Genomic DNA, 26,120 nt, shown 5'->3' on the forward strand with positions numbered 1-26,120 from the left:
ATTTATGAGGGGGGTGTTGTTCTCTTTTCTGCCTGGGAGTCAAACCCACAATGGCCTGAAGAAGACAGTCAGGCACCGTCCTGCTACACAGAGACAAGCCCTAGTTCTCCCAAGGTGCTCCAGTCCTAATGGAACATTATATGACCTGAACAGCTTTCAACCTCCCACAGACTGCATTTTGTTGACATTGGCGGTTTATTTAGGTGACTGGGACTTTGTATGGCCTGAGAAAATGGTTTGATTTTCAATGTAGCACATTGTGTATGCTATGTGAAATGGTTAAAACTAATAAAAAAATAAAAGAATAACAATAATTGCAAGAAAATTGGAAGGGGAAGAAATGCAACATTGTATCTGTATAATAGGTATTACAATATACATAGATAAGTCATGTGTAACAGTATACGGTCCACAGTATAGGCTACATAATGAGCTTTTTTTTAAATGTTTCTCCATACCATAAGCATGAATTGAAATAAATGCCACATTGATAGAAAGAGGTCAATTTCAAGTACTGACAAATCAATTAGTCACACTATACTGTTGTATATTTTAAAGTCTCCAATTCCAACAATGAAATCATATCTCGGGATAAGGCTGTACTGGGCAGTTAAAGTGTGAGAATGGAAATAAACATGTTTGACAGAGACCTCAATGTGATATCTGGTTTATCCAAAATCCCACTCTTTGGCTAAGTCAATTTCCCTGAGAAATATGGTGTGACATCTGTTTAAGTGGTTTAAAGTAGGCCCAGTGACTAATGAAATATTGCATGCATGGCCAGTGAACAGACATCATTATCATCTGTCTTTTTCCACCAGTAACAGAGAAAACTGATATTTGCCTTGGCTGTATTCAGTTCACAATATGAAATTCAATTGTAGCATATATTCAGATTGATTTAAATAACACAACATATTATCTAATGTTACTTTAGCAGAAATATCTAGTCAAAAGAAATATCTAAAACTGAAAATTGTCTGGTCCACCGTGACGATGAGTGATTTAGTGTATCTAGCCTATAACAGCCAATAATACTGTGTGTGTGTGTGTGTGTGTGTGTGTGTGTGTGTGTGTGTGTGTGTGTGTGTGTGTGTGTGTGTGTGTGTGTGTGTGTGTGTGTGTGTGTGTGTGTGTGTGTGCGCGTGTGCGCGCGCGCGTGTGTAGAGGTGGAAAGTAACTAAGTACACATTCTCTGGTACTGTACTTAAGTACAATTTTGAGGTATTGTACAAGGTGATCTACAGTACAAGCTCACAACAATGCGTTGTGAGCTTGTAGATCAGCTGTCAAAAGATTGTATACATTTTTTAAACATTATGGAAGATTTCTGCATATACTTTTACTTTTGGTACTTTAAGTACATTTTGATGCCAATACTTTTGTACTTTAACTCAAATTGTGGTATTGATACTTCTACTTAAGTAAACATTTTGAGTAGCCTATGCCTACTTCTTCCACCACCGTGTGTGTGTGTGTGTGTGTGTGTGTGTGTGTGTGTGTGTGTGTGTGTGTGTGTGTGTGTGTGTGTGCGCGCGCGTGTGAGAGAGAGAGTGTTTGTGTGTTACACGCTTAATGTGTTTTACGTAATTAGTAAGTCATATTAGATCTTAGATGAGTTGTTTTTGAAGTAATTTCTGAATGTAACAGGAGTTGCACAGACAGAGAGAGAAGGTGTACAGCTGAGCTGGACGCTCCTCCTGCAGTGTGATGCTGCTGTTGCCTTGCGGAGTGGGAAGCAGCGCTGCTGTAGTCCGGCGTCCCGGACAACTCCACCAACTCATGTGGTTAACGATCAAGAGCTTCTCTGGACCTATCTGGAATATATTACAGACCTGTTTGAGTTATTAGGGGGAAACGACCGAGTGGGGTAGCCGATCATAAAACTGTTTTAGTGGCCATTGTTCTTGTTGGGTTGGCCAGACAATGAGATTTACACTTGTTTTGAAACTTCTGCCGTACTTTGTGTTTCTACTTTCTAATGCAACGCATCCTCAAACAGGTAAAGTAGCCTACAATGAATTGTGTATTTGGAACCCAATTACAGTTATTTTCATACCGGGTTTTTTTGGACAATTTTCAATTTTTATTTTTGTTTGGTTGGATAACTGCATGTTGGATAACTGCATGTTGAAAATGCGAGATTATTAGGCTACAGTGGATATAAACTCGTGTGTGTATAATATGCATGATGTGTGTAGTCTTTAGATTGTCATCATGATTTTTTGGTCCAACTGTCCATCTACAACATATCTTGTGTGTGGCATTCTTAAGAATTCGTTCGCTTCCCATTCATCATAGTGCTGTCATCCAAGGGCACATACATACATACATACCTCCTAGTCTCACTCTCACGGTCACTGTAATCCACTGTTTCCCAAACAGTGGGTCGGGACCCGTGGGTGGCGGACAGATTTTTGTGGGTCGAGAGTAAAATATCCCCTTTATAAATTTTTTTCCATTTCCCCACAACAAATCCAGAAAATGTTCAAAATAATTTCATAAATAAATACCAAAACTCTAAGAAATTCCATAAATTAGAAAACAAATCTTTAAGAAGTAGTGAAAATAGCCTATTTTCACTAGTTTGGGTCCTGGGCAAAGGCCTTATTTTCTCTTTTGGGTCTTGAGCTAAACAGTTTGGGAACCACTGCTGTAAACTATTGTGCTGTCATGGGGAAGCAGAGGTGATCAGCCCCTCTCTTTGTATTCTCACCCACATGGGTCTTTGAATCCTGGGGCCAAGGTGGGAAGAGATGCCCACTCAGATGCCCATTCAGATGCCCTCTCAGACAGGGAAACGGCATTGAGGGCTACGGTCGTTGTCTGTGAAAGTTCCCGTCCATTAGCCAGTGAGAAGGAGTGAAGTGACCAGGTGCTGCTGCTGAGAATGGATGTCTGGACAGCTCTGACAACTCCTGTCATCTCCTGCAGCAGCATGTCTGCTTGACGCCAATATGTCATAGTTAGCCGGGCTATCACTTTTCAATTGGCTGCTCTGGTCTGGGCCCAAGCTCCTTCTTTAGGTGGCACACTAGCAGAAGCCAGTTATGCCAGGTCAACATTTACTTTATAAAGGATGTCAATACCCCATTGAATTACTTTGGTATGGTCCTAACAAATAGTTGCACTCCTGTTTTAAATGTACATTTGACTTGAAAGTAGCCTACTCTTGGCTTTCTTTAATGACATGCTAATCATATAAAGCAAGAAAAAAAAGAAAAAATATGATGTCTCCAACAGTGTTTTTTAAAGGCCTTTGAATAGCAAGTGCCTCACATTTGCTTCCTCTTTTAGAATACCTCTTATGTTGTTAACCCATATCTTAACATGGACCATATGGACATTTGGAGTCATGTCCTGCCAGCACTGGAATGATTCTGTTCAACTTTGAACCACTTTAATCATAATGATGTTTGGTTTGGATGCAGCTTGGTTTTTTATCATTATTGAGGAAGCCACAGTCTGAAACTGATACTTTCACGCTGGGTACTTCCAGTTCCCAAGACAGGTCCCAGCTGGGGTCATTTCATTATAAGGATCCATTCATAACTAGTATAAAGGAATACTTGTCAGTTGCAATAAACACCTGCAAACCACATTCACACCATTCTCTCCACAAGAGAAGACGAACCATACATAAAATACCATAAAACCTTTCATCTTTCAATGTGTTTAAAATATAATGGTCATACTCTGTAAACATGTTGTCATCAAAGGCTTAAGTTACCAACTACCCTGTTGAGATGCGAGGGAGACTTGTACTAATTTTGTCTTCAAAGGCGATGGGGTTTTCATACACTAGCTTTGTTTTTCAGAGGCTCCGATGACCTCCTGTGATTATTATGCTTATTCTGACAGTGATATGAACTATGTCAAAGTTAATTTGACTCTGAAGGTTGGCCACGTGCACATTTTACCCAGTTCTGAACAAAATGTGTTTGATATTCTTCACTCTCCTGTTTGTGTGATGAGTGTCAGTACAAAAAAATTATGCTTTAATGAGGCTTCTGTGTTCATCCATACTGCTCATTGATTATAGACTCTTGGTGTTTATCCAGTACCTACTGTATACTGACACTCTCACTGTTTCTCTAGTGCGCCCCCCTGAATGTGTTCCAGGAGGCCACGCTTTGCTCCAGAACCCCTACCGCAGCACCACTTTCAGCTCCAGCTGGCTGCAGCAGTCAGCCCTGCAGGACTTCATCTGCGACCACACTCTAACACCAGGATGGTACCAGTTTCAGATATTTGACAAGCCTGCCAGCATGCCCACTCAGTGTGTTGAGGTAAATAACGTCTTCTTGTTGATAGCTAACATTGTGGCAAAGGCACAGAACTCAGATGACATGGCTGGAAGGAAGGCAGACCTCTACAGTATGTCTAAGTGTAGATAAAGATGACATGAATTGCTTCTTTTTAAGACCCTCCTGCCAGTGCATACACACACACACACACACACACACACACACACACACACACACACACACACACACGCACACGCACACGCACACACACACACACACACACACACACACACACACAGCACACGCACACGCACACGCACACGCACGCACACACACACACACAGCGGCCCTTGACACATATGCATTTGCTTCACAGTGGCTGCAGTTTAGAGTCTGACACATTAGAGCACCCATAGTAGGCTAGTTCATGTTTCAGTGCCTTGCTCAGGGGCACCTCAGTAACTGCAGTACCACAGTACAAGCCACACTAGCTAGTAGATTTGGGTGATGGATGTTTCTTCAAAACTTGCTGACATTTCCCCGGTGTATACAGTATATCAGTGGAAGAAGTACTCAAATCACTACTACAGTACTCAATTACTTAGTTACTTTCCACCACTGCAGTATATGACAATGTTTTGTATGAGACTAACAAACAAACAAACAAACAAACAAACAAAAAAAGCTGGCCTGCTGGTGAACAAAGTCATTGTAGCATGTATGACATTAAGTAGCCTAGAAAGCTGTGTGTGTAATACACAATTAGCCTACTTACACAAACTATATAATATATAGTTTGTGTATTGTATATTATACAATACACAAACAATACAACAAAATACATCCATGCAGACAAGACAAGACAGGACAGGACAAGAGCTCTCCCAAAACTAGCCGCTCCCACCCCACAAGTTCACCCCCAAAGTAGCCAACTTCATATGGAGACATATCCATACAAAACTATATGAACACAAAATTATCCATACAAAAGTACAAACCAGTACAAACATGAACATGCAGTAACATGCATTAACATGCTCAAGTGGGGTACAAACATTAACATACAAACATGCACATGCACCTTAGGAAATGAATATCAATGCTCTAGATACAAGTTTGCAATAACAATTGTTAAGAACAATTGTTAAGAAAAATTGCTAAGAACAATTAGAAGCATGATTAGAAGCATTAACAGGGTGTTTGAAGGTGAGTGAAAATAGATTATTTAAACACGTTAATGGAGGTGATAGATCTATGTGAATTTGGTAGGTTATTCCAGTCGGATGGGGCTTTAAATTTGAATGCACGTCGACCAATTTCTTTTTAAATTCTGGGGATAATAAAGAAAGGATGCTCAGTATGCCAGGTTATATGGTGGTGTGCAGGGATTTAGGAATAGTTTCAAGTCATGAGGTTAATAAAGACAATACATTTGAAAGCTAATTGCAGCCAGTGAGAATGTCTTCGAGATTTAGGTGTTAACCAATTAAGAGACTCTTACAGTACATAGAGGTTCTATAAGGGCACTTCAGGACAAATCTACAGAGACTGTTGTAGGTTACATTAAGAGGGTAGAGATTTGTTTCGGAAGTATTCTGATATATAATGTCTGCATAATCTAGTATTGGTAGTATTAATAACTGTGAAATTATTTGATTATTCAATTATTAAGAGTAGACACTTGTCTTCTCTGTCTACGAAATGTGTGCACTTACAAGACATCAGGTGGTGTCTCTGCCTCTCTGGCCTTAGTTAAACTGAAGTATAGAGTTTTTGGGACATATGATGAGTTAGCAGGTCAACTATGAGATGTAGGTATGTGTAGGTAGGTGTGTTTGATTGATGTGCGTGATGCATGTGATACAGTATGTGCCTGTGATTTGTGTGTGCAGATGGTGTCTGTCTGTTCATTTGTACTGTATGTGTACGTATATGTTTATGAAGGAGAGTGTGGGCTGGAATGTTGCTCATTTCCTCTGGGGAGCCTGCTGTGTGCAGCCTCCCTCAGGATTCCTCCCTCCCTGGTTGATGATTGTCCACAGGAGTGTGTTCAGGAAGGCAGAGAGTTGCTATGATCATGTTATCAGAAGTCACCGTCTTTGGGAGGATTAAGTGAAAGTCATATTCAACATAATATTTTGTTTAATCTACAGTATGTGCCCATACCGGTCTGAATACATATTATTGAACAGTTTGACTTGTGAATTTAAAACATCTTGGAACACAACAATATGTTTTATTCATATACCGTATACGTTATACAGTATATGATTTTATCACACACCCAGCCTTTATTTTCCCTTGGTGAAGGGAGTGATTAACAGGCCAAGAGTGTGATAAGCTTGCGCTAAGTGGTCAGCTGCTGTATCTTCCCTACGGGTTGTACATCAGCTGACCAATAATTGCAGCTGAAGTTCCACCACAGCATCAGGAGGCATAATTCCTTTTTGTGCCCTCAGTCTGGCAAGACCCACCCTACCTGCCTCTGATTGGCTTCCTGGCAGGAAGGGGCCTGCCCCCTTTCCACCAGAAAGGGGGCAGGGCCAGGTTCAAAGCATCTAAAACCATGATGGAACCAACCAGTGAGTTGATAGATCAGTACATTGATACTGTAGGTTCATGTTCTCAAGACTACGGGTTCAAATCCTAGCAACTAAACAGGTGTACTTTTCTTTCCCACTCCAAAGCATTTAGGCACAGTTTTAGTGAGGTTACGGTTAGGGACGGGTGAAGGTTAGGCATTGTTTTTGTGATGTTGAGGTTAAGGTTAGGGTTAGCCAATCACAGCGCCACTTGGCTGGGTCTTGCCAGATTGAGGGCACAAAAAAGACTGGTGAAAAGGAAACAGAACACAGAGAGCGGAAAACAGCAGCCAAAAACTGCCAACTGCCCAGCAGCCAACTCTCCCCACAGCCATTTCATTGGCCCGGGGAGTTCTTCGTTGACAGGAAGGTTAATCTAATAACTTCATGTTTTGATCCAAATGCTATTTTCTTGTTGTCTTTTTCAATAAATAAGACTATGGGAATGTGATAAACTAATTATCACACAGCATTCATCGTTGCCCACCGTTGGATAAGCTTGGGCACTGACAAATACCTGGGCGATAATCTATTTTGATTTTAGTGTAGTATTCTTTTACCCCTCTTTTTTTTTTACCTCTTCCACTCTCTCCCTGTTTTCTGGTTGTCTGTCTGTCTATTTCCCTTTGTCTCTCTCCATAATCACCTAGGTGAACCACTGTGGTACTCAAGCCCCAGTCTGGCTCTCCCTGGGTGAGGGACAGTCCTTGCCTGGGCCCCTGGAGGTCAGGCAGCTCACAGCCTGTGCTGCCTGGCAGTTCTTCCCAAGCGGCAGCAAAGACTGCTGTCTGTTCCGCATCCCTGTCACTGTACGCAACTGTGGGGATTTCTACGTCTACCTGCTCCAGCCCACTCAGGGATGCATGGGCTACTGTGCCCAAGGTACCGTACTGTATGCAGGTTCAGTCAAGCAATCAGTTTAGTAAAATGTCCCATAATGATGATTCCCACAGAGCAGGGCTTTCCTTAACCCTTTCAATCCGGGAACACATCATGTATACTTTTAGGTTTCTTTGTTTATTTTTTATTTAACCGTGAAAATTTTAGCAAATCTTTGAATATATACGCATTTTTAACTCAAATCTTTGCTTCACGGCGTCCCTTGAAAAAAATATTTTGAGATGGGGGGGTCGGCGGACAAATACATATCATTTTGGGGGTCCTTGAAAGGAAAAAAGTTTGAGAACCACTGATATAGCAACATGCGTTTTATTTTAATTTTTAAACTGTTAGGATTTAGAAGACATTTGTAGAATTCCCGGATTGAATGGGTTAACTGTGCAAAAGGTGTGACGACTGTGTGCATAAATATACAGTCTGTTCATTATAAAGTGAAGACGTAAACTATTTGATGTCCTTGGGTCAAAGCTTTCATATTGTACTATCGTATACGTTCATGTGCAATTAGATTAGCATTGACTCAACTATGCATGAAAATCTAATTAAGTTACAAATTATATGCATGGCCATCATATTGCTTGTTCGATAGTGTTTGACAATAAACTGCACTTAACACCTAAGCCACACAGGCACCCCTCACTGTTGTATAACCTTTTAAGTTAATGAAACCTCAACTCTAGTCTTTTCACTGATTTGTGTATAATCGACCAGTGCTGCTTATTGATCTCCTGTCTATCTACAGCATCAGAGATATCAGATGTCTCCTTTCCCACGGCGGCGGCACCCTGTAGTCCTGATGAGGCAGACGCGGACGGATCATGTAAAAGTGAGCATCCCACTGATGTACATATGGCCCGCCACCCGTCTCCTCGTGTTAGGATCCCACTGCTGTACATATGGCCCACCACCCGTCTCCTCGTGTTAGGGCGAATACCAAACAATCACAGGTCAGACAGTTGCCATGTGGCAAGGAATGCACCACTGGCCCCCTCACTGCTGCTCTTAATGAGCTGAGCATGTGTACTTGTCGTCCACAGAGCTTTGTCTCCATAGTAACAGCCCTCAGCCAGGTCATGAATTATTATCCCACAGTAGATTTTCTTTTTGGGGGGGCTGCAGAGGTGGAAGGAGGGTGTTTAATTAGGGATAGATGGCACATCGCTATACTTCGTTAATTCGCTTATTTTAACCACTTAGACCCTCTATACTAAAAACGGACCCGAGTTGCACTGTACTTGGTGCACTCTTTCCCCCCTCTACACCAAATCTCTTTGCCGAAAATAGCCGATCTACAAGCTCACAACGTGTCGCAGTGTGACGCGGTGTGAGCTTGTAGATCTGCTATTTTCTCTGAATGTTCCCTCGAGAATAGGAATGCTGGGGACCATTCAAGTGGTTATAAGGATAAACATGTACCTGTGTTTATTGTGCTATTTTTACTATTTTACTTACAGTATCATGAAGTATGTAGGGTTTAATTTGTTAAAGTGGACAGTGAAAGCTGGTACCCGCCATTGTGACCAGTGAAGCATAATTAGATTCCTCTCCAGATCACCCCATATGTTACAACACACAAAACACAATCTGAAAACTTCCCACAGGAACAGAAAACATCAGTAAATGCCCAGAACCATCAGCACCATGCAGAAAAATACAAACAAGTCCTTACATGTTATCCCAGCCCTTATCTCTCCTTCCCCCATCCAGCCGATCAGCCTCGCTCTCCGTCTGTCCCGGTGATCACATCTGAGCTTTCTGGCAGTACCACCTACCTCAAGTGCAGTTTTGAGGGTCCCACCACCAACACTTCCCTCGGATATGTGGTCGCCTGGTCCCGCCTGTCCCCTGAAGGCAGGAAGGAGGAACTCAAACAGGAGACCACCATGCAGACCTTCGCATTCATTGAGTTGGATGGCTTCAACCTCCGCCTGGGGGACAAGGTCTGAGGAGATGTGGATTGTGATAATACGTTACGAATGAAGTATTTTTTATCAGTCATTCCATGCATATAATATGTTGACAGGTGTTGGCTAGTTTAAAACATGTAACTTTTTAAGCCTACCAGTTATAATCAATAAGCTGAGAGCTCCATAAGTATTTGCACAGCAGTATAATTAGTTTGGTTTGGCTGATTACTATGCAGTTGTTTTGGAAATATCGTCGTCTGAAAGCCATACATATGTTTATGTTTTCTTTTCAGACTCTCTCCCCAGCGTTTCGATATTTTACCATTTCAATGAGGCAAAGGATCAAATTTGCCAATGGTTTTTGAATACAGACCATTGTTGTTGTATATTAAACAAATCTATAACAGCACTAACTGATGTTGAAAGAGATGAATGAGACTGAGAATATAGAATGTGGTTTTAAAGAAAATTGAATGCCTTAAATAGCGAAAACTGAAAGCCATATATAAATATCTTTATGTTTTCATACAATATTTCATATGATGTTTCCCAAACTTTTTTTTAACCACAGTTTTAACCACAGATGCATGACTCATGGCCGGCCACCGATGATGTACTGTTGCTAATATTAGAATCTGTCAATATACAGGTTGTAGTGTGTGACCTGGCTTTAACTATAATGACCTTTAATACCTCCTGATTGTCTCGCTTCAGACTGTTGCCTTGTTCAATCTATGCTCTCTCTTTATCTCCTTTTCCCCTCTCTGTCTCTCTCTCTTCCTGTGTCTCTCTCCGTTCACCCCCCCCCCCCCTATCTTTCTCAGATATACTGCATCAGTTCGTGTTTCTTTTTGGACTCTCCAGACAAACAGGGAGATCCAGTAGAGAGTCAGGAGTTCTTTGCTGGGATCAGGGTATATCAAATGGATGTAAAATATGAAGGGGTGTGTGTGTGTGTGTGTGTGTGTGTGTGTGTGTGTGTGTGTGTGTGTGTGTGTGTGTGTGTGTGTGTGTGTGTGTGTGTGTGTGTGTGTGTGTGTGTGTGTGTGTGTGTGTGTGTGTGTGTGTGAATGTGTGGGTATACACTGTAAATGCATTATGCAGTCGTGTAACAGTGACTGCATAATGTAAACAGTGTACATAGGTTTTTCATAGCTTTTGATATCTTACTGTAAGTTGAAGAATGACTATGGCTATATTTGCCGTCACATATGATGTTGTTTATAATAGGAAACTGTAGCATACCTATCATGTACTGTACCTGTTAACAGTAAATATGTGTTGCAGTTAAGGCCCACAGTGAGCACAGTGGCTGAGGATGGGAGGCAGTATGAGCTGGTTGTGGAGAGCACCGTTGCTATCCCCTGTCTGGGAGATACCTCCACTTCCACAGAGCAGTGCACCCTCACTTTACAGCTCAGCACAAGCAATGAAGGTAAATGCTTCATTGGAGAACTACTCAGGTTGACGCTTTGTTTATCCGTGTGTAATCTGGAAGGTGAATATCTGCAATTGAGTCATATTTATGGTGATCTGAAAACTGGATAAAGCCTCTGTCAGCTGTGTCGCATCACTGAAAACATCACACATTTTGTATTTCATATATCATCAAAGCACTCTAAGGTGGGCTCACACATATACAGTACATGGACTAGCTTATTGGTGGAGCATGCATCATTTGATTGTATATTAATGTGATATATGTTTATACATTTATCCTCATTGACAAATACAATATTGAAGTATTGGATGTTTGCTCCTCTATACAGTAAGTGAAGGGAGGCTGGGTCCAGACCTGTCATTGTCCTCCTGTGTGGTGGACTTGGCCAGCGCCCCCTGCAGGAATGGGGTGTGCAGCACAGCTCTGATCCACTTCAGCCCCGTCATTGACTTTGTCAAGGATGGAGACAGGACCGCCCAGATCTCTGTCAAACCTATTGTCACAGACAACTTCCTCTGGAATGGATACTCACCAGAGCCTGTTCAGGTACGGGCAGACTTTTGAATTACTTATTTTCATTGTTAACCTCTCCTGTGCAATGCAATTTTCTCCATCTATTGGGCTTTTCACGCTTAGCCTTGGGCTACAGCTTAGAGTAAGCCCTGGTTTAAAGATGAACACTTCAATTTGTCTTTAGAACGCCCACAGTACACAACTTCTATACATTCAAATCGAATATACAGACGTCTTTGATTGGACCTCCTTTCACTGTAGTGAATTTAACCTCAGTGTTTTGTGGGATAACCTCAAAACACAGCAGATAATAGCCATGCTCCCAAAGCAGGGTTTAAGAAGCCCTGGGCTAGGTTTTGGTTATACCCCATGTTCAAAGTTACAAGTATGAAGCAAGTATTAGCCACGGGCTAACAGATCTGTCAGCCCTGGGTTAGCAGGGCTTAGACTTATCCTTTTAGCCATAATGTCTGAATGTACCACATGCTGTTTACATTTCTGACTAATAAAGTATTTAATACAAATATAAAATTAAATTAAATAGGGCTACACAAGTGTGAAAAGGCATAGCAGTTTCAGAATTTAAATCTGAGCACATTGATGATGAATGAAACCAATGTTTTGTTTTGTTTTGTTTTGTTTTTGTCTTGTACTCAGATAGTAGTGAAGGATGTGCCCTCTGCGTATTGCTACGCTTTCACTGACCCTCACCTCATCACATTTGATGGCAGGTACTTAAGTCTACTGTTGAGCACTGCAGGATATTCCTTTTTACTGCAATATGGGGAAATGCTTATATGATTGCATACATACAGTATAGACCAATGATAATCCCTTGTTTTTTGCTTATTCCAGGCACTATGATAACTACCAGATAGGCACTTTTGTTCTGTACAAGAGCAATGTGTGGCCATTTGAGGTCCACGTCCGGCAGTGGGAGTGTGGCAGTGTGGTGCACGCCGCCTCATGTGTGTGTGGCTTTGTGGCGAGGGATGGGGGTGACGTCATTTCCTTTGACATGTGCAACGGGGAAATGGGTGAGACAAAACCACACTTGACGGTCAAGAACAGAGACCTGGGCAAGAGCGGCATTCGAATCACTGAGTCTTACCGGGGACGTAAAGTCACTGTGAGTGCGGACAATACAGTGCACCCACAATGTGCAGAAATACAAGTAGCTAGTCATTAGTTTATGGAGCACTTTTACTTCGACATAGCATAGAACTAAGTAATTTACTATTGAAAAAGGTCTGTTACCAAACATATTTTACAAACAAAACTTGAACTGAAACAAATTTTCATTTTCTGTCCCCCAAATATTATCAAATACTTTACAAAAACACAACGTGAAACTGTATTAAATGATCAAAATGTGAGTAAACAAATTCTACTTCAGCTGAAAGAGTATGACAAAAACAGATCCCTGTTTGTTGTAAAACTACAATACTGTCTCTACATTTGACATGTTTGTGAATGCCGCAGGTGACCTTCTCGTCTGGAGCATTCATACGCGCTGATGTGTCTGACTGGGGGATGAGTCTGACACTGCGAGCTCCCGGTTCAGACCGGGACCACACTGAAGGGCTTTGTGGGACATATGATGGACAGTCGGACAATGACTTCCACTCAGCAGGGGGCAACACGTTGGAGGATGTACATGGTTTCCTTGCTGAATGGAGGTAAGAATTACTCTATGGTAGATATCTAGGCAGAGGCCAACAATTGAAGTCTTCAGAGGGAGATTCAGAAGTACCATATTAATCAACTGTAGTAATCAATGTACTTGGTCATTACAAAATGTTTACGTGCAAATGTAACTCATCTACTGAAAGTACCTTTACTAATTTTTGTTATGTAAAGGATAGAATGAAAAGAAAGTTTCAACAGTTCCGTGTATAGGGTACAGCAGTTTCTCCATATTGTTCTGTGCAGATGGATAGAATGTATAGTTGGAGCTTGGCCTCAGGTCATTCTTGTCATAGCTTTCATGGCAGTGCTGTTTTCCCCGTGCCAGGCTTTCCCCAGGTACCAGTCTGTTTGACACAATTCCGTCCCATCAGAGCGCTCCAGCCTCCCGCAAGTACTGTAGCTGTCATTCAGAACCCCACCTCTCAACCCCCAGGACCCGATCTCAACCCGTCTCCTCCTCTGACTCCACCTGCTCTCAACGTAGTAACATAAGGCTCCCTAGCATCATCCCCACGTTAGATGTCACAGCTGAATATATTAAATCAGTGGAACTGTTCAGAGGCCAAGAAACACCAGGACTCTCTGACGGGCACAAGGACGGGAGTCCCGCCGCACAGCCACGTGGAGGAGCCTCCAGGAATGGAGCATCAACCGCGGTCCACCGCCAGAAGGCCAGGGCCAGACGACAGTCTTACCGATATGTCTCCCACCCAGCGCACCAGAGTCTCAGCCAGTCTGACTTGGAAGGCTTCACCTACTTCTTCCCAGAGGACCATGAACCAGTGGGACTCCCTGACGCCTTCTCTCCTCCAACATGGCCCACTCCTTCTGGGCTAACCCATCGGCAAGCCAGGGCCCACTGCCAGCGAGCGGTTGCTAACGCCAGCATAACCATAGCATGCGGCCGCCTGCTAGGACGGGCTTTAGTTGGCCGTGTTGTTGCCATGTGTGTTAGTGACCTGCAGCTGAAGGATGATGAGACATGGGCCAATGCAACATTACCACTGCTGGAGAATGAATGCGAGAGGAGGCTGCTGGAGGAGAGGAGGGGAGAGGGGGAGTACCAGGAGGTGCTGGCCGTCCTCAAGTGTCCCAATCTGTGTAGTGGGAATGGCCAGTGTTCTGAGTGGGGCTGTGTGTGCTTCCCAGGATTTGGATCCTATGACTGCAGTGTGCTGTCTGGTAAGAAGTGTTACAGTACTGTATACATACACAGTACAATCCTCAGTGTTCATTTATTAACACTGAGGATTATACATTTTGTCTTCAGTTCGTTCATATAATGTACTGGTTGACCATACTAAGAATGGGTAAAATTTTGGACGGCGGAGTTGTACATTACGCCAGAACATTTCATTCAGTGTCAATAAACAGTGAAACACACACACACACACACACACACACACACACACACACACACACACACACACACACACACACACACACACACACACACACACACACACACACACACACACACACACACACACACACACACGCGCACGCTCATACACACAAGCTGTGATGTATACAGTGTGTAAAATAATTATCATTACGTATACTGTACAATTAATTTAATTTCATTCAATTAATTCATCAGTGTGGTGCCTAGCCTGTCACATCTGTCTATCATCTTCTCTGTGGCTGCCTGCAGTTCCGCGATCGTCATCTACACTAGAATAGAAAATGGGAAAAATAGCATGCACATTTGTTACTTTGTGGCTATAACCATGCTGCTGACGCAATGTCTATGCTAATGCTGTAACTTATTGTGTGCATGAGCCACATTGATCGTAGCTGTAGTTGGTGCATAGGCACAGCAATTGTCAATTCATGTGGGCTACAGATAAGACTTCATATAACGAATAATGAATTAAAATCCGTTTTTTTAGATAAAAACTACAGGATTCGGGAAGACTGCTAATGATTTGGTACTGTCCTGAATGTTTCAGGATGTCTGGTCACCCTAGTTACTTCTCTAATGTTATGTTATGTTTGTTAGTCTATAGTCTGACTTTACATGTAGTGCAGATGTGGCCCTTTTGATTCAAAGCTTCTTACAGTACAATGAGTGCATGCATTTTAGCATGGGTGGCAGTATCAATGTCATTGTTTTCCCATTGAGCGACTAAACCACATAGTGTATCTTGACAACATTGTCTGTGTTTTTATTGTTGTTGATATGGTGAAGACCAGATCCCAGAAATCACTGAGTTGGAGAAGGAAGGTCTGTGTGACGTTCGACAGGGAGACTGTTCCACCATCCAAATCTATGGCCAGGGTTTTAAGGATTCATATGAGCTCAAGTGTGAGTTTGTTAAAGAAAAGGTACTTTGGTTTTATACTTCTGTGATGAGTTATTTTAAAATTATTTAATGATGTTGCACTTCATGCTATAAAGGTTTACTCTAAAGGTAAAAACGTTTTTTAACGTGTTAAAGCTCCATAGTTCCAGGTGGGTCACCAATTTCATCCAATCAGGAGAGAGAACCTATTTATCAGCTTCAATTTTTATAGTGTTCCAATTCCAATTGTGCTTGCATTTGAATGGCTCACAGTGGTGACAATATTCACTACAATTAATAATAAAATACTCTCATTTTCTCTCTCTCTCTCTCTCTCTCTCTCTCTCTCTCTCTCTCTCTCTCTCTCTCTCTCTCTCTCTCTCTCTCCTCCCTGGTCATCTCTACTGTCATTCCACCCTCTCCTCCATCCCTGCTTCCCTTTTTTGTTTTCCAGTTTGCGGATGGGGAATGGGTGTTGGATGATCCCCAGTTCGCTCTGGCCACTTTCCTGGACGTGACGGCTCTGGAATGCCAGCTCCCCCTGGAGGACAGACAAGCTCCTGCAGGCTTGGACCAGGAGACGGCCACAGACAGACCTCTGGCCCGCTGGCAGATCAAAGTCAGTCACATACTGTAGCGCATGCTGCTCATCTCTCTTCACTGGTTCATGCTCAACAAAAATGACATAATTAATTTCAGTTGAAAATACTGTACATCATCGTTGTTGTGCAAACAAAGTACAAATGAGCTGCTAGGCCTCGTAACTTTTGGGCTGTTTTTCACTTGACCTCTTTTCAGTTCCTTGGTCTCTCCCGCTTCCTCTGGCTGTACTCAGTTTCTTTTACCTCTCCCACTTTTTTCTCCATCTCAAAACAAAACTGCTGGATGTGATGATAACAGGCAAGTTTAGATCAAGTATAGATCTGAATAGAGATCTGTGCTGAAAAAGTTGCAAAGTAGTCACAGATGATGATAGTCTACTTACTTACACTAGCTGCTGCTATGGAACCAGTCCACTGAGTACAGCTGTGGAACAGAGGCTTTCTTCAGTGTTCAGAATTGTATTCAACAGTGAGAAACAATGGAGAAAGGTCGGTGAACCCAAGTGCCATGTGGCTGCAAGATGGCAACGTCTGTGCATGCTTTCTCACAGCAATCAGCTCATGTGAACGGAGAACATTTATCACCAATTCAGCCGTTCCACCTTTACAGCAATAGCATGCTCAGCGCATATACTGAATAGGCATCCCTATTCTGGACTTATGTAAAACACATTTTTGGATATTACTCCTTCAGATTTTATCCAAATCGGTACACATGATCTCTATAGTCATGTGATCAAGACCGATCTGTTTGATTTTTCATATACCATCCTGATTGGCTAAGATTGACATCTAAAGTTTGCAGGAGTGGCCCGTTTTGAACAAAATGCCACAAATCATGAACGCAGCGTCCGATTGCGGTGAAACTTCGCACGCAGATTCGCACTACGTTGAGGAACAAATGCCACCCTTTCAACATTGCCCTATTATAGCGCCACCAGGAGGCCGATTTTTGAAATAAATTTATTTTTATATTACTCCTAAATATATAAACATAACGCAACTCTGTACATATTATCTCTTTAGTCAAGTGATCAAGACGGACCGTCCGATTTTTCACATTCCAGCCTGATTGGCGAATTCCCAATATTGCTGGCCCACAATAACCTACCTGACCTGGCGGAGACCTGTGCTTGGAGGAGCACTTTTTCTAGTTTTAAAGTGAACTTCTTGAGACTTATTTGAGTATCTTACGATAACGTAATCATTTATAAGTATTTAGGAGTCCCCTTTCCCACCATTTGACAGTACTCAATCCTTACTGTTGGCAGGTGTCCAATGATGGCTATGGCTACAGCAATGCCAAGATTCTCACACTGTATGACGGAGCCTGTCATATCTGTAGTCTCAACACTGAAGTACTCTGTACACTGAGGGTGAGTATAGTAGTAGGAACTAATTCCATCTATGCTGTTGAATTGTAACACATGGCATTATGGACTATTTGTCAAACATTATGTGATCGTCTGCACCAAAGGTTGTTTCAGAATGTCATGTCATGTGTGAAATAATTTTTATCTGTTTAATTATGTAGAGCAGACATGAGGACCTAAGTGGCACGATATCCAACAGACATGCAGACTAGTAAAACTGTGTGTGGAAACAGGTCAATTTGCAACTATGCAAGCAGACCACGATTTTTGGTCAGCAATGGTCTTCAGTATTCAAACTTATACTCAGCAATAACATTTAAAGAGTTTCAGTCTAAAATTCAATTGTGAAAAACATCATGCATGCCAATACAATTTCCAATGTTTCACAAAATAAATATGCAGATTTTGTTAACAATCCACAGTGAGTTTAATATTTCATGCCTGCAAGCATGTATTGTACGTATTACAGTATGTGCAGTTGTTGCATAATTCCTTTTGGAATGAAACTGATTAGAAGAAGCTAAATAGTTTTCTGCAAGAGCTAGAACATTTAACATGCAACTGAAATGGGGTTCTGTTGATCAGAAAAGATCTGTTAGTAATTTTGCGTAGGGAGGAAGTAAATGCTACACACCTGGGTTGAATGTTTAGAGGGTGAATGTTTGGCAATCAGCTTGTTGGGTTTTTCTTACAACTGGATGCCTGTCACAATTTAGTTGTTTGCATGGAAAACAGAAACAGCTTTGTTCTCCTTTTGGCAGAGAGCAGTGTCGTGTTCTTTCTTCAATGTGTACTAACACTGCTCAGACTAGGAGTTCCATTCCTACAGGAGTCAATTATTATTGAGATTAGTATTGATTAAGGCACTTCAGCTTAAGTGTTCAAGAAATGGCAAGCATTATACTGTGGCAGCCAGTTTGTTTAAAATAAACATTGAATTTGATTTAAAGTCAGTCTCATTTCAATTTGCTGCCTTTATTTCCTAGGAGAAAACTTGCAACATTGATGGTCTGTGCTATGCTGATGGGGACCACAATCCCAGCAGCCCTTGCCTGATATGCCGACCAGAATCTTCCAAACACACATGGTCTATTGTAGACAGTATGTATAACAAGATGTCAAGCTTTTTCATATTTCACAAAAGTAATACATGAAATGGCTGTATAATGCTCATTTGCTGTATCTTTATAGGAATTATACATGATCAGACTGTTATAATTATTCTGCATTCTTTTTTAGACACTAGAATTAAAGATCTCATTCCATTTAGCTATATTGCTGGTAATTGCTAGTTCAGTCAGTGTTGTTCCGTCATTGTACTGTAATTATGAGGAGAAATTGACAGTTGTAATCAGACAGTATTCTTCTAACTTTAGGATGTACACAAAATAGATGACAGTTTATATATCATTTCAGTGTGTTCTCCTTACTTATAAAGTAAGATCATATTCATGAGATTCACCAAATAATGCCACAACATACATTGTATACAGTGTGTGGTAAAAACATATGTGCTTTCTCTTGTGCTTTTGCTTATTATTTATTCATTATTTATTAATACATTTATCCACTTAATCGTTTGTTCATCCATCTATTTAATCACTCATTCACTCTCGCGCTTGCTCATTCCACTGCACCAGAGAATGCACCTCCAGAGCTCCAGTCGCTCCCGTCTGGCATCCAGTCCTTCCAGGGGGAAAACTTTGTCTACCAGCTACAGTCCCGGGACCCTGAGGGCTCATTGGTGTTCTTCACCCTGAAGTCCGGTCCCGCAGACGCATCACTGTCTCCTGCTGGTCTCCTGACATGGAAGGCCGCCACCGAAACCTCTGATACACACACGTTCCAGTTCATCATGACAGATGACTGTAATGCTGAGGCCAGGGCCTCTGTACAGGTATTGGTGGGGGTTTATGTGCATGTCATTTCTTTGTAACAATTGAGTATACGTTGTATCAATATCAATATACTGACATAGGAAACCATTGAGAACCATTTTGAAACACTGCCTATCTCAAATTCAAAAGGTTTGTCTGTTCCTTATGTCACAGTTGTTAGTTACCCACTAGAGGGAGCTCAGTGTGTGCAGTCTGAATGTAAAGACTACTAATGTAAGAAGTGCATCCAGCTTCACAAACGTTTAAATGATCAAGACAATGTTCACTTGCTGAATCTGATAAACCACATCTGCAAAAAACATTTTCCCTCTTGTTAGGAGCCACTGTGACTATGTAAGTGAGACTGGATTCTAAAAGATGAATGAGTCTAAAGCTGCACAAACAACCAAGGCTCCGTTTTTGTACCCCATTCCTCCCAGGTGTCCGTGCACTCCTGTGACTGCCTGAACGGAGGTTCTTGCGTAACCAACATCCACTTCCCCACTGGCAGCGGGGAGTACCTGTGTGTTTGTCTCGAGGGATTCAAAGGGGACAGGTGTGAGGTAAACATGGATGACTGTAAACCCAACCCCTGCAGACTGGGTCGATGTATAGACGGCCCCAACTCCTTCTCCTGTATCTGCCCCCCTGGGATGACAGGTAGCCTACTTGCATGCATATAGTGGAATTGTTGTTTTTAAATATCATCCTGTTGTCCCCTTTTGTGCATTCATTTGCATAAAAAAAATAATCAGAATCGCTTTGACTGTCAAGAGCAATGAAGTTACTGGATTTCATCTTCATGGGATTGTCTCAAGGACAAATCATTAACTAATAGAGTAACATAAACAAGCTGACACAGAACAAATAAGAACTCAGAGTTGGTGCAAGGTGACAAAGCAAGCCAATAGACAATACAATAGCAGACTGTATACAATATAACCAAACCTTTAGCTGTAAGTTAATTTGTGATGTTTTGCATGTTTTCAGGTCATACATGTAGAGAGGATATTGACGAGTGTGTTTCCCAGCCATGCTTCCCTGGAGTGGGCTGTAACAACACACTGGGCTCTTTCGTCTGTGGTTCCTGTCCACAGGGCTATAGCGGTGATGGAAAAAGCTGTGCACGTAAGTCCAGACTCTCCTCCCTGTTTCTTCTCATATTACAATACATTTTTAGAGATTTTAGATTGACTTGAATCTGAATGACGGCAGTGGTAGAATAACATAATAACATTAATTGCAACAACAAGCAACCTACAGGAGTGCAATGGTCAAGGCCACAGGGCGGAGGGGCATCCGGGTGGTGCAGGGTTAAAATTACTGCCCACCACTGTGGAGACTCGGGTCCCATTCCTCCACGGTGCATCCAGCTCCAACGAACACAATCGGCCATGTTGCCGAAGCCAGGCGGGGTGGGTGTTCTCTTTCACTGCACTAGCGACTCCTACAGGTTGGTTGGGGCACCTTTTCAGCAGGGAGTGGAACTGGGAGGGATACTGTGTTCTTCTGCACACGTTACGCCCTCTCTGTGAAACTCATCCTCTGTCAGGCGAAAAGAAGCAGCTGGAAACATCATGTGTGTCGGAGGAAACACATGGTTGTCTACGTCCCCAGACCAAACAGTAGGGGTTGGCAGTGATAGGGACTTTACAAACATGGGTTGAAATTGGCAATGACTAATTGGGCCTAGCCTCTTTCTGTTTTGTCAAGGTAACACAGAGTCCCTTGGCAAGGCTGTGGTCACACCAGCGAGAGTCCCCCAGGGTTCAGGCAAAACCAAATCCTCTGGACACTCTCCTTGCTCTAGAAGGCCATGTCACGCTGGTGTTCAGTGCTTTGAGAGCACCCACGTCTCAACGGGTTTCATCTGTGGACCCTGTCCACTCGGGCTCCAAGGGAACGGACAGGCCTGCAGCAAGAGCTCCACTATAGGTGAGAATGACACAATTATTGAAGTGTATCATTGATAATTATATTAATGATACTACAACAATGGCATGGCTGCACTGTCAGAGATGACCCCCCTGTGCTTTGACCCCTCTGGTGAAATGGATAGATGCATAGATTTCTTCATGGATATTTGAAGAAATAAATTGATAGATTGTGTTTTTAAATGTTTGTATATTTGCTTAGCTCATTGGACCTGGTAAGAATAAATAGTTGCGCAGCAGTGGCTCAGGAGGTAGAGTGTCCGTCTTGGAATCGGAAGGTTCCTGGTTCGAATTCCCGGCTCCTCCTAGCTGCGCTGCTCCCAATGAACAGGTTGGTGCCATTCATGGTTTCTGCTGGCTGTGAATGGGTGAATGTGAAATACCTTGTAAAGCGCTTTGAATGAAGGCACTATATAAATGCAGTCCATTGGCCAACTCATGCTAATTCACCAGGAAATAGTTTGTCTTTTGTTTCTCGTTCGCATCTCGTTCGGTGATGTTTATGTACATTTTCAAGCCCTATCCTCTAACTTCCAGTGTTTTTCAGGGCAGAGAACAGGCACCAGTAGAGCAAATGGAAGATTTCAAGTCACAGAACCAGATTCCAGCAAAGAAATCCCTACCATCTCATCTTCATCCTCACCCACTGTACCCAGAAGACCCCTTGACAGAAGGACAAAAACAGAAGTGTACGTTGTTACTACAAAGAGGGTGTCATCTGTAGACAGGAAGACGACCACCAGCCCAGTGGACCAAACTGTCACTGTTGCCACTGTCCACAGTGTGGAGGAGCTGACCCCTGTGGAGTCACCGTCACATAGAGTGACCTGTGCTGACTCACCTTGCTTCTCCGGTGTGCAGTGTGAGCCCATGGCCACGGGATCCTTCAGGTGTGGCCGCTGCCCCTATGGTTACACTGGGGATGGAGTCACATGTAAAGGTAGCTTTCAGTATCTTCTTGAGCTTGCTCACTAGATTCACAAGAGTTACTTTGGTGACAGTGATTCAGAAGCATATTGTGCAATGGTTGATCAAAACGTTCTATGATATTAGATAGTTTATTATATTATTATGTCAAGTGTTAAGGAGAAGTAATGCCATAATGGATGGATGCCTTTTTGCTTTTGTTTTTCAGCTGTTTGCCGGTATCAATGTGGAAAGAGGATGGAATGCACTCTGCCCAACACATGCACTTGCAAGGAAGGTTACACTGGATACAACTGCCATATAGGTGAGAAAGAGAGAGAGAGAGGGAGAGAGATGGCGGGCGAAATGATCTACGTACCACCTCTGACTCTGAGATCTTCCTTTTCTTCCTAGCGGTATGCCGGCCTGACTGTAAGAATCAAGGGAAGTGTGTGAGACCTAATGTTTGTGATTGTCCTGTGGGCTACAGTGGGCACACCTGTGATGAAGGTAAATAGAACACACTGTCGTAGAATACTGAAGAGGTTTATCACTGCTCTGCTGTGTAACAAAAACGTCTTAAGTTGACAGCTTGTCATCTTAGATCAGCCCAGTTTCTGGTGCAAGTGAATTGGAGAAGAACATAATTATTATTTTCTTAACTAGCCTACTAAAACATAGTTTTAGGACATGCATGGTTCACAACACAAATATTTAAATTCTTAATATATTGAATAGGACTTCTTCTTATGTGTTTGTTGCTTTGTAGCTAGCTGTGAGCCACCTTGTCAACATGGCGGGACCTGTCTGGCCAGAAATCTCTGCACCTGCCCCTACGGTTATGTAGGGCCGAGATGTGAAATCAGTGAGAAACCATTTAATTACTCAGATTTTATGTGATATAGCATGTTGTCATATCTTTTGTAAAGATTATTTTAATACCAGATTGGTGGGTTTTACTGCAGTAGGACAATCCAAATAATGTCAGGTAAGTTGTCAGTCACAGAAAAATGAACTGAATTATAACTGTCTGATTACCTGGCAATTACTAATGTTTCGCATGCATAAGAAGTCTAAAACAATGTATAAACGGTATATGACCCAGGTTTGTTTATCACTGACTATGAGATAGAAGTGTGGATACTAATAGTTCTTCTCCCTACTTAGTGGTGTGTAATCGACACTGTGAAAATGGTGGTGAGTGTATTTCCCCTGATGTCTGCAAATGCAAGCCTGGCTGGTATGGACCTACATGTAATTCAGGTAATTCAGATGACACTGAACTGGGCTCAGAACACATCGGTTATATCTTTCACAAGTTTAGGTGTTTGCATTTTAGTGTACTTCTCTGTGTCTTCCATAGCTGTCTGCAGTCCTGTCTGTTTGAATGGAGGAACGTGCATTAAGCCTAATATCTGCGCCTGTCCCAGTGGCTTCTATGGCTCCCAGTGTCAGATTGGTAAGAAGAAAAATAAGTTATAAGTTATTGTGCCCAGAGATGGTATAGTAGTTAAGGCCCCTGAATCCATATCCACATGTATACTTGCTGGCCATCGATCAAATCCTTCTATTATCCCCCCTTCTCTTCATTCCATATGCTGATTCCATCTCAGCCTTCCTTCTGTTAGTCTCAAAACATGATTATAATGGCAGACGGCGGTCTAGTCCCTCTAAACCATAATAAATATGTAAATATGATTTATAGAGGAAGTTTTTCAGATGCTGGATTTGCGTGTCACTCAGTTTTACAATATTAAATATGGATAAGACTCATGAATTCATATTCAAGTCTTAGGTAAAAGAAAATCCAAACTGGAAATGATGATAAAATAATTATAAATAATGTTTTGTACACTTTGCAATTATTATATCAGTAAGTAACACATTGCAGAATGTTTTAGATATTATATCTATTGATGCATTATGCATGTTATGTCTTTCAGCTGTGTGTAGTCCCCCCTGTAAGAACGGTGGTCAGTGTATGAGAAACAGTGTGTGTTCTTGTCCTGACGGCTACACAGGAAAGAGATGTCAAAAGAGTAAGTTTTGTTCAGCTTTATCTGAATTAATGTTTACTGCTATAGGACACCTCATAACATTATACATACTACATACGTGTTCCAGGTGTCTGTGAGCCCATGTGTATGAACAAGGGGAAGTGTGTGGGTCCCAACACGTGTTCCTGTACATCTGGGTGGAAGGGAAAGCGGTGTAACATACGTGAGTGACACCCTATATTATCTAAATACATCATGCCTGTTTCAGCTAAAAGGAAAGCCCTAAACCTTCTCTGGACTCATTTAAAAATACTAGCCATCGTTTGATTGTTGAACATGGTTTTGAAATCATACCTGTATCTTCATCTAACCTGATTAGCAAGGAATCCGAAAAATGCTGCCTCTTGTTAGCTAAAATTATACGAAAATATTGATATAGATCTGGTGTTAACAGGATGCTGTATGTATTTCATGTTTTCACACATTAATCTGTTTTCTATGTAGCTATGTGTCTGCAAAAGTGCAAGAATGGTGGCGAATGTGTGGGACCAAACACCTGCCATTGTCCAGTTGGTTGGGAGGGCCTTCAGTGTCAAAATCGTGAGTCTTTTGATCCCTTGGTGATACTATTGAATGGTCAGATGGACTCTGTTTGTCTGTGTGTGTATCTATAGTGAGAAATGTATGTCCCTTTTTATTTTTTATCTTAAACTAAAATCTGATTCACAAGCTCACATTGCGTCACAAAACACTCTGATATTTTTGCAGAATGTTTGCCCCAGAATAGTGATGCTACGGTTCATTTGGTTAATGCCTGATATGTTGTCCGATATTGATTTCATATTTAGCGATCTGTAAACAGCGATGTGTGAACGGTGGGAGGTGTGTCCTTCCTGATTTCTGCCACTGTCGTAAAGGCTACAAGGGACTCACCTGTGGAGTAAAGGTCAGCACCTTCTTATGATTATACTGTCGCCATGTAGTATTTTATTGTCAATACAAAAAATATGTTGTACCATATTTATCTTTGTATGTTTACAGGCACCACATGCATGATGGAAATGAAATGCTGCAATGAAAGTAAAGTGACTACAAAATGCACAAAGCAAGAAGAGCACCACAAAGTTGTATGTGTGACACTGTGTGTGTGTGTGTGTGTGTGTGTGTGTGTGTGTGTGTGTGTGTGTGTGTGTGTGTGTGTGTGTGTGTGTGTGTGTGTGTGTGTGAAAAGGCCTGTTTGCTTGTGTTTGTGTGCATATTTAAACAATAACAGAGGGACTTGATATATTGCACTTGTCGTATGGTCCCTGTATATCACTACCTCATGACTCGGAGTCGCACATCTGTTGCCTGCATAAAGCTACAAAGCAGTTCTTATGCAGATATTTTATACAGAAGCTAAGTGTTACTGCACAATATTACGTAAAAGAAGCAAAAGACTAATGAATCAGATGGCAATGTGCGATGATTCATTGATAAATGCGAGATTGTTTCTAGATAATTATGCTTTTAGTTCCTACATTTTGTATTGTGTAGTTTGCTGTGTAATAGTCAAGTATTGCTTGATCTGTCACCAATGTGCACTGTTTCTCTCAAATCTACTAGCTTTGTTTTGCTCATGCTCATTATGATTAACGTCACACATTCAATTGTTTTATTATGAACATATCAAAATATAACAAGACTGCATTTGTTTCTTTTTTGTGATTTAATAGTGTTTGGTTAGATGAGATCTGTCTACATTTTGATTGTTATTCCACTGAAGACTTATTTATCAAAAATGATGACCTGTTGGTGTTCTACAGTATGCAGTTTTTTTGTATTGTTTATTATCAATGATATCTTAACAAACTTATTTTGTGTTGTA

At 41.8% G+C, this 26,120-nt stretch overlaps 1 protein-coding gene across 2 annotated transcripts; it reads left to right on the top strand.

The window, feature by feature from the left end:
- Positions 1-1,598: 1,598 nt before the first annotated feature.
- vwde (von Willebrand factor D and EGF domains) lies at positions 1,599-26,094 on the top strand. 2 transcript variants are annotated; one of them, XR_013932987.1, is made up of 32 exons: positions 1,599-2,002; positions 4,099-4,289; positions 7,480-7,711; positions 8,472-8,555; positions 9,437-9,669; positions 10,461-10,550; positions 10,924-11,071; positions 11,406-11,623; positions 12,248-12,321; positions 12,446-12,719; positions 13,073-13,269; positions 13,605-14,461; positions 15,471-15,607; positions 16,019-16,183; positions 17,438-17,542; positions 18,526-18,640; positions 19,180-19,436; positions 19,857-20,076; positions 20,407-20,544; positions 21,130-21,351; positions 21,898-22,290; positions 22,486-22,581; positions 22,671-22,766; positions 23,026-23,121; positions 23,424-23,519; positions 23,620-23,715; positions 24,200-24,295; positions 24,381-24,476; positions 24,758-24,853; positions 25,102-25,199; positions 25,295-25,452; positions 25,485-26,094. XR_013932987.1 is itself a non-coding variant. In XM_080425572.1 (31 exons), exons 1-31 carry the CDS (start codon positions 1,927-1,929, stop codon positions 25,307-25,309), a joined length of 5,307 nt encoding a protein of 1,768 aa, XP_080281698.1. In that variant the 5' UTR covers positions 1,599-1,926; the 3' UTR covers positions 25,310-26,094. The 2 variants fall into 2 exon arrangements, 1 of the variants encoding a protein (XP_080281698.1); XM_080425572.1 differs by having other exon boundaries at positions 25,295-26,094.
- Positions 26,095-26,120: the final 26 nt, after the last annotated feature.

This window comes from Gymnoscopelus braueri (assembly GCF_963280865.1).
Source record: "Gymnoscopelus braueri genome assembly, chromosome: 4".
NCBI classification, from domain to species: Eukaryota; Metazoa; Chordata; class Actinopteri; order Myctophiformes; family Myctophidae; genus Gymnoscopelus; species Gymnoscopelus braueri.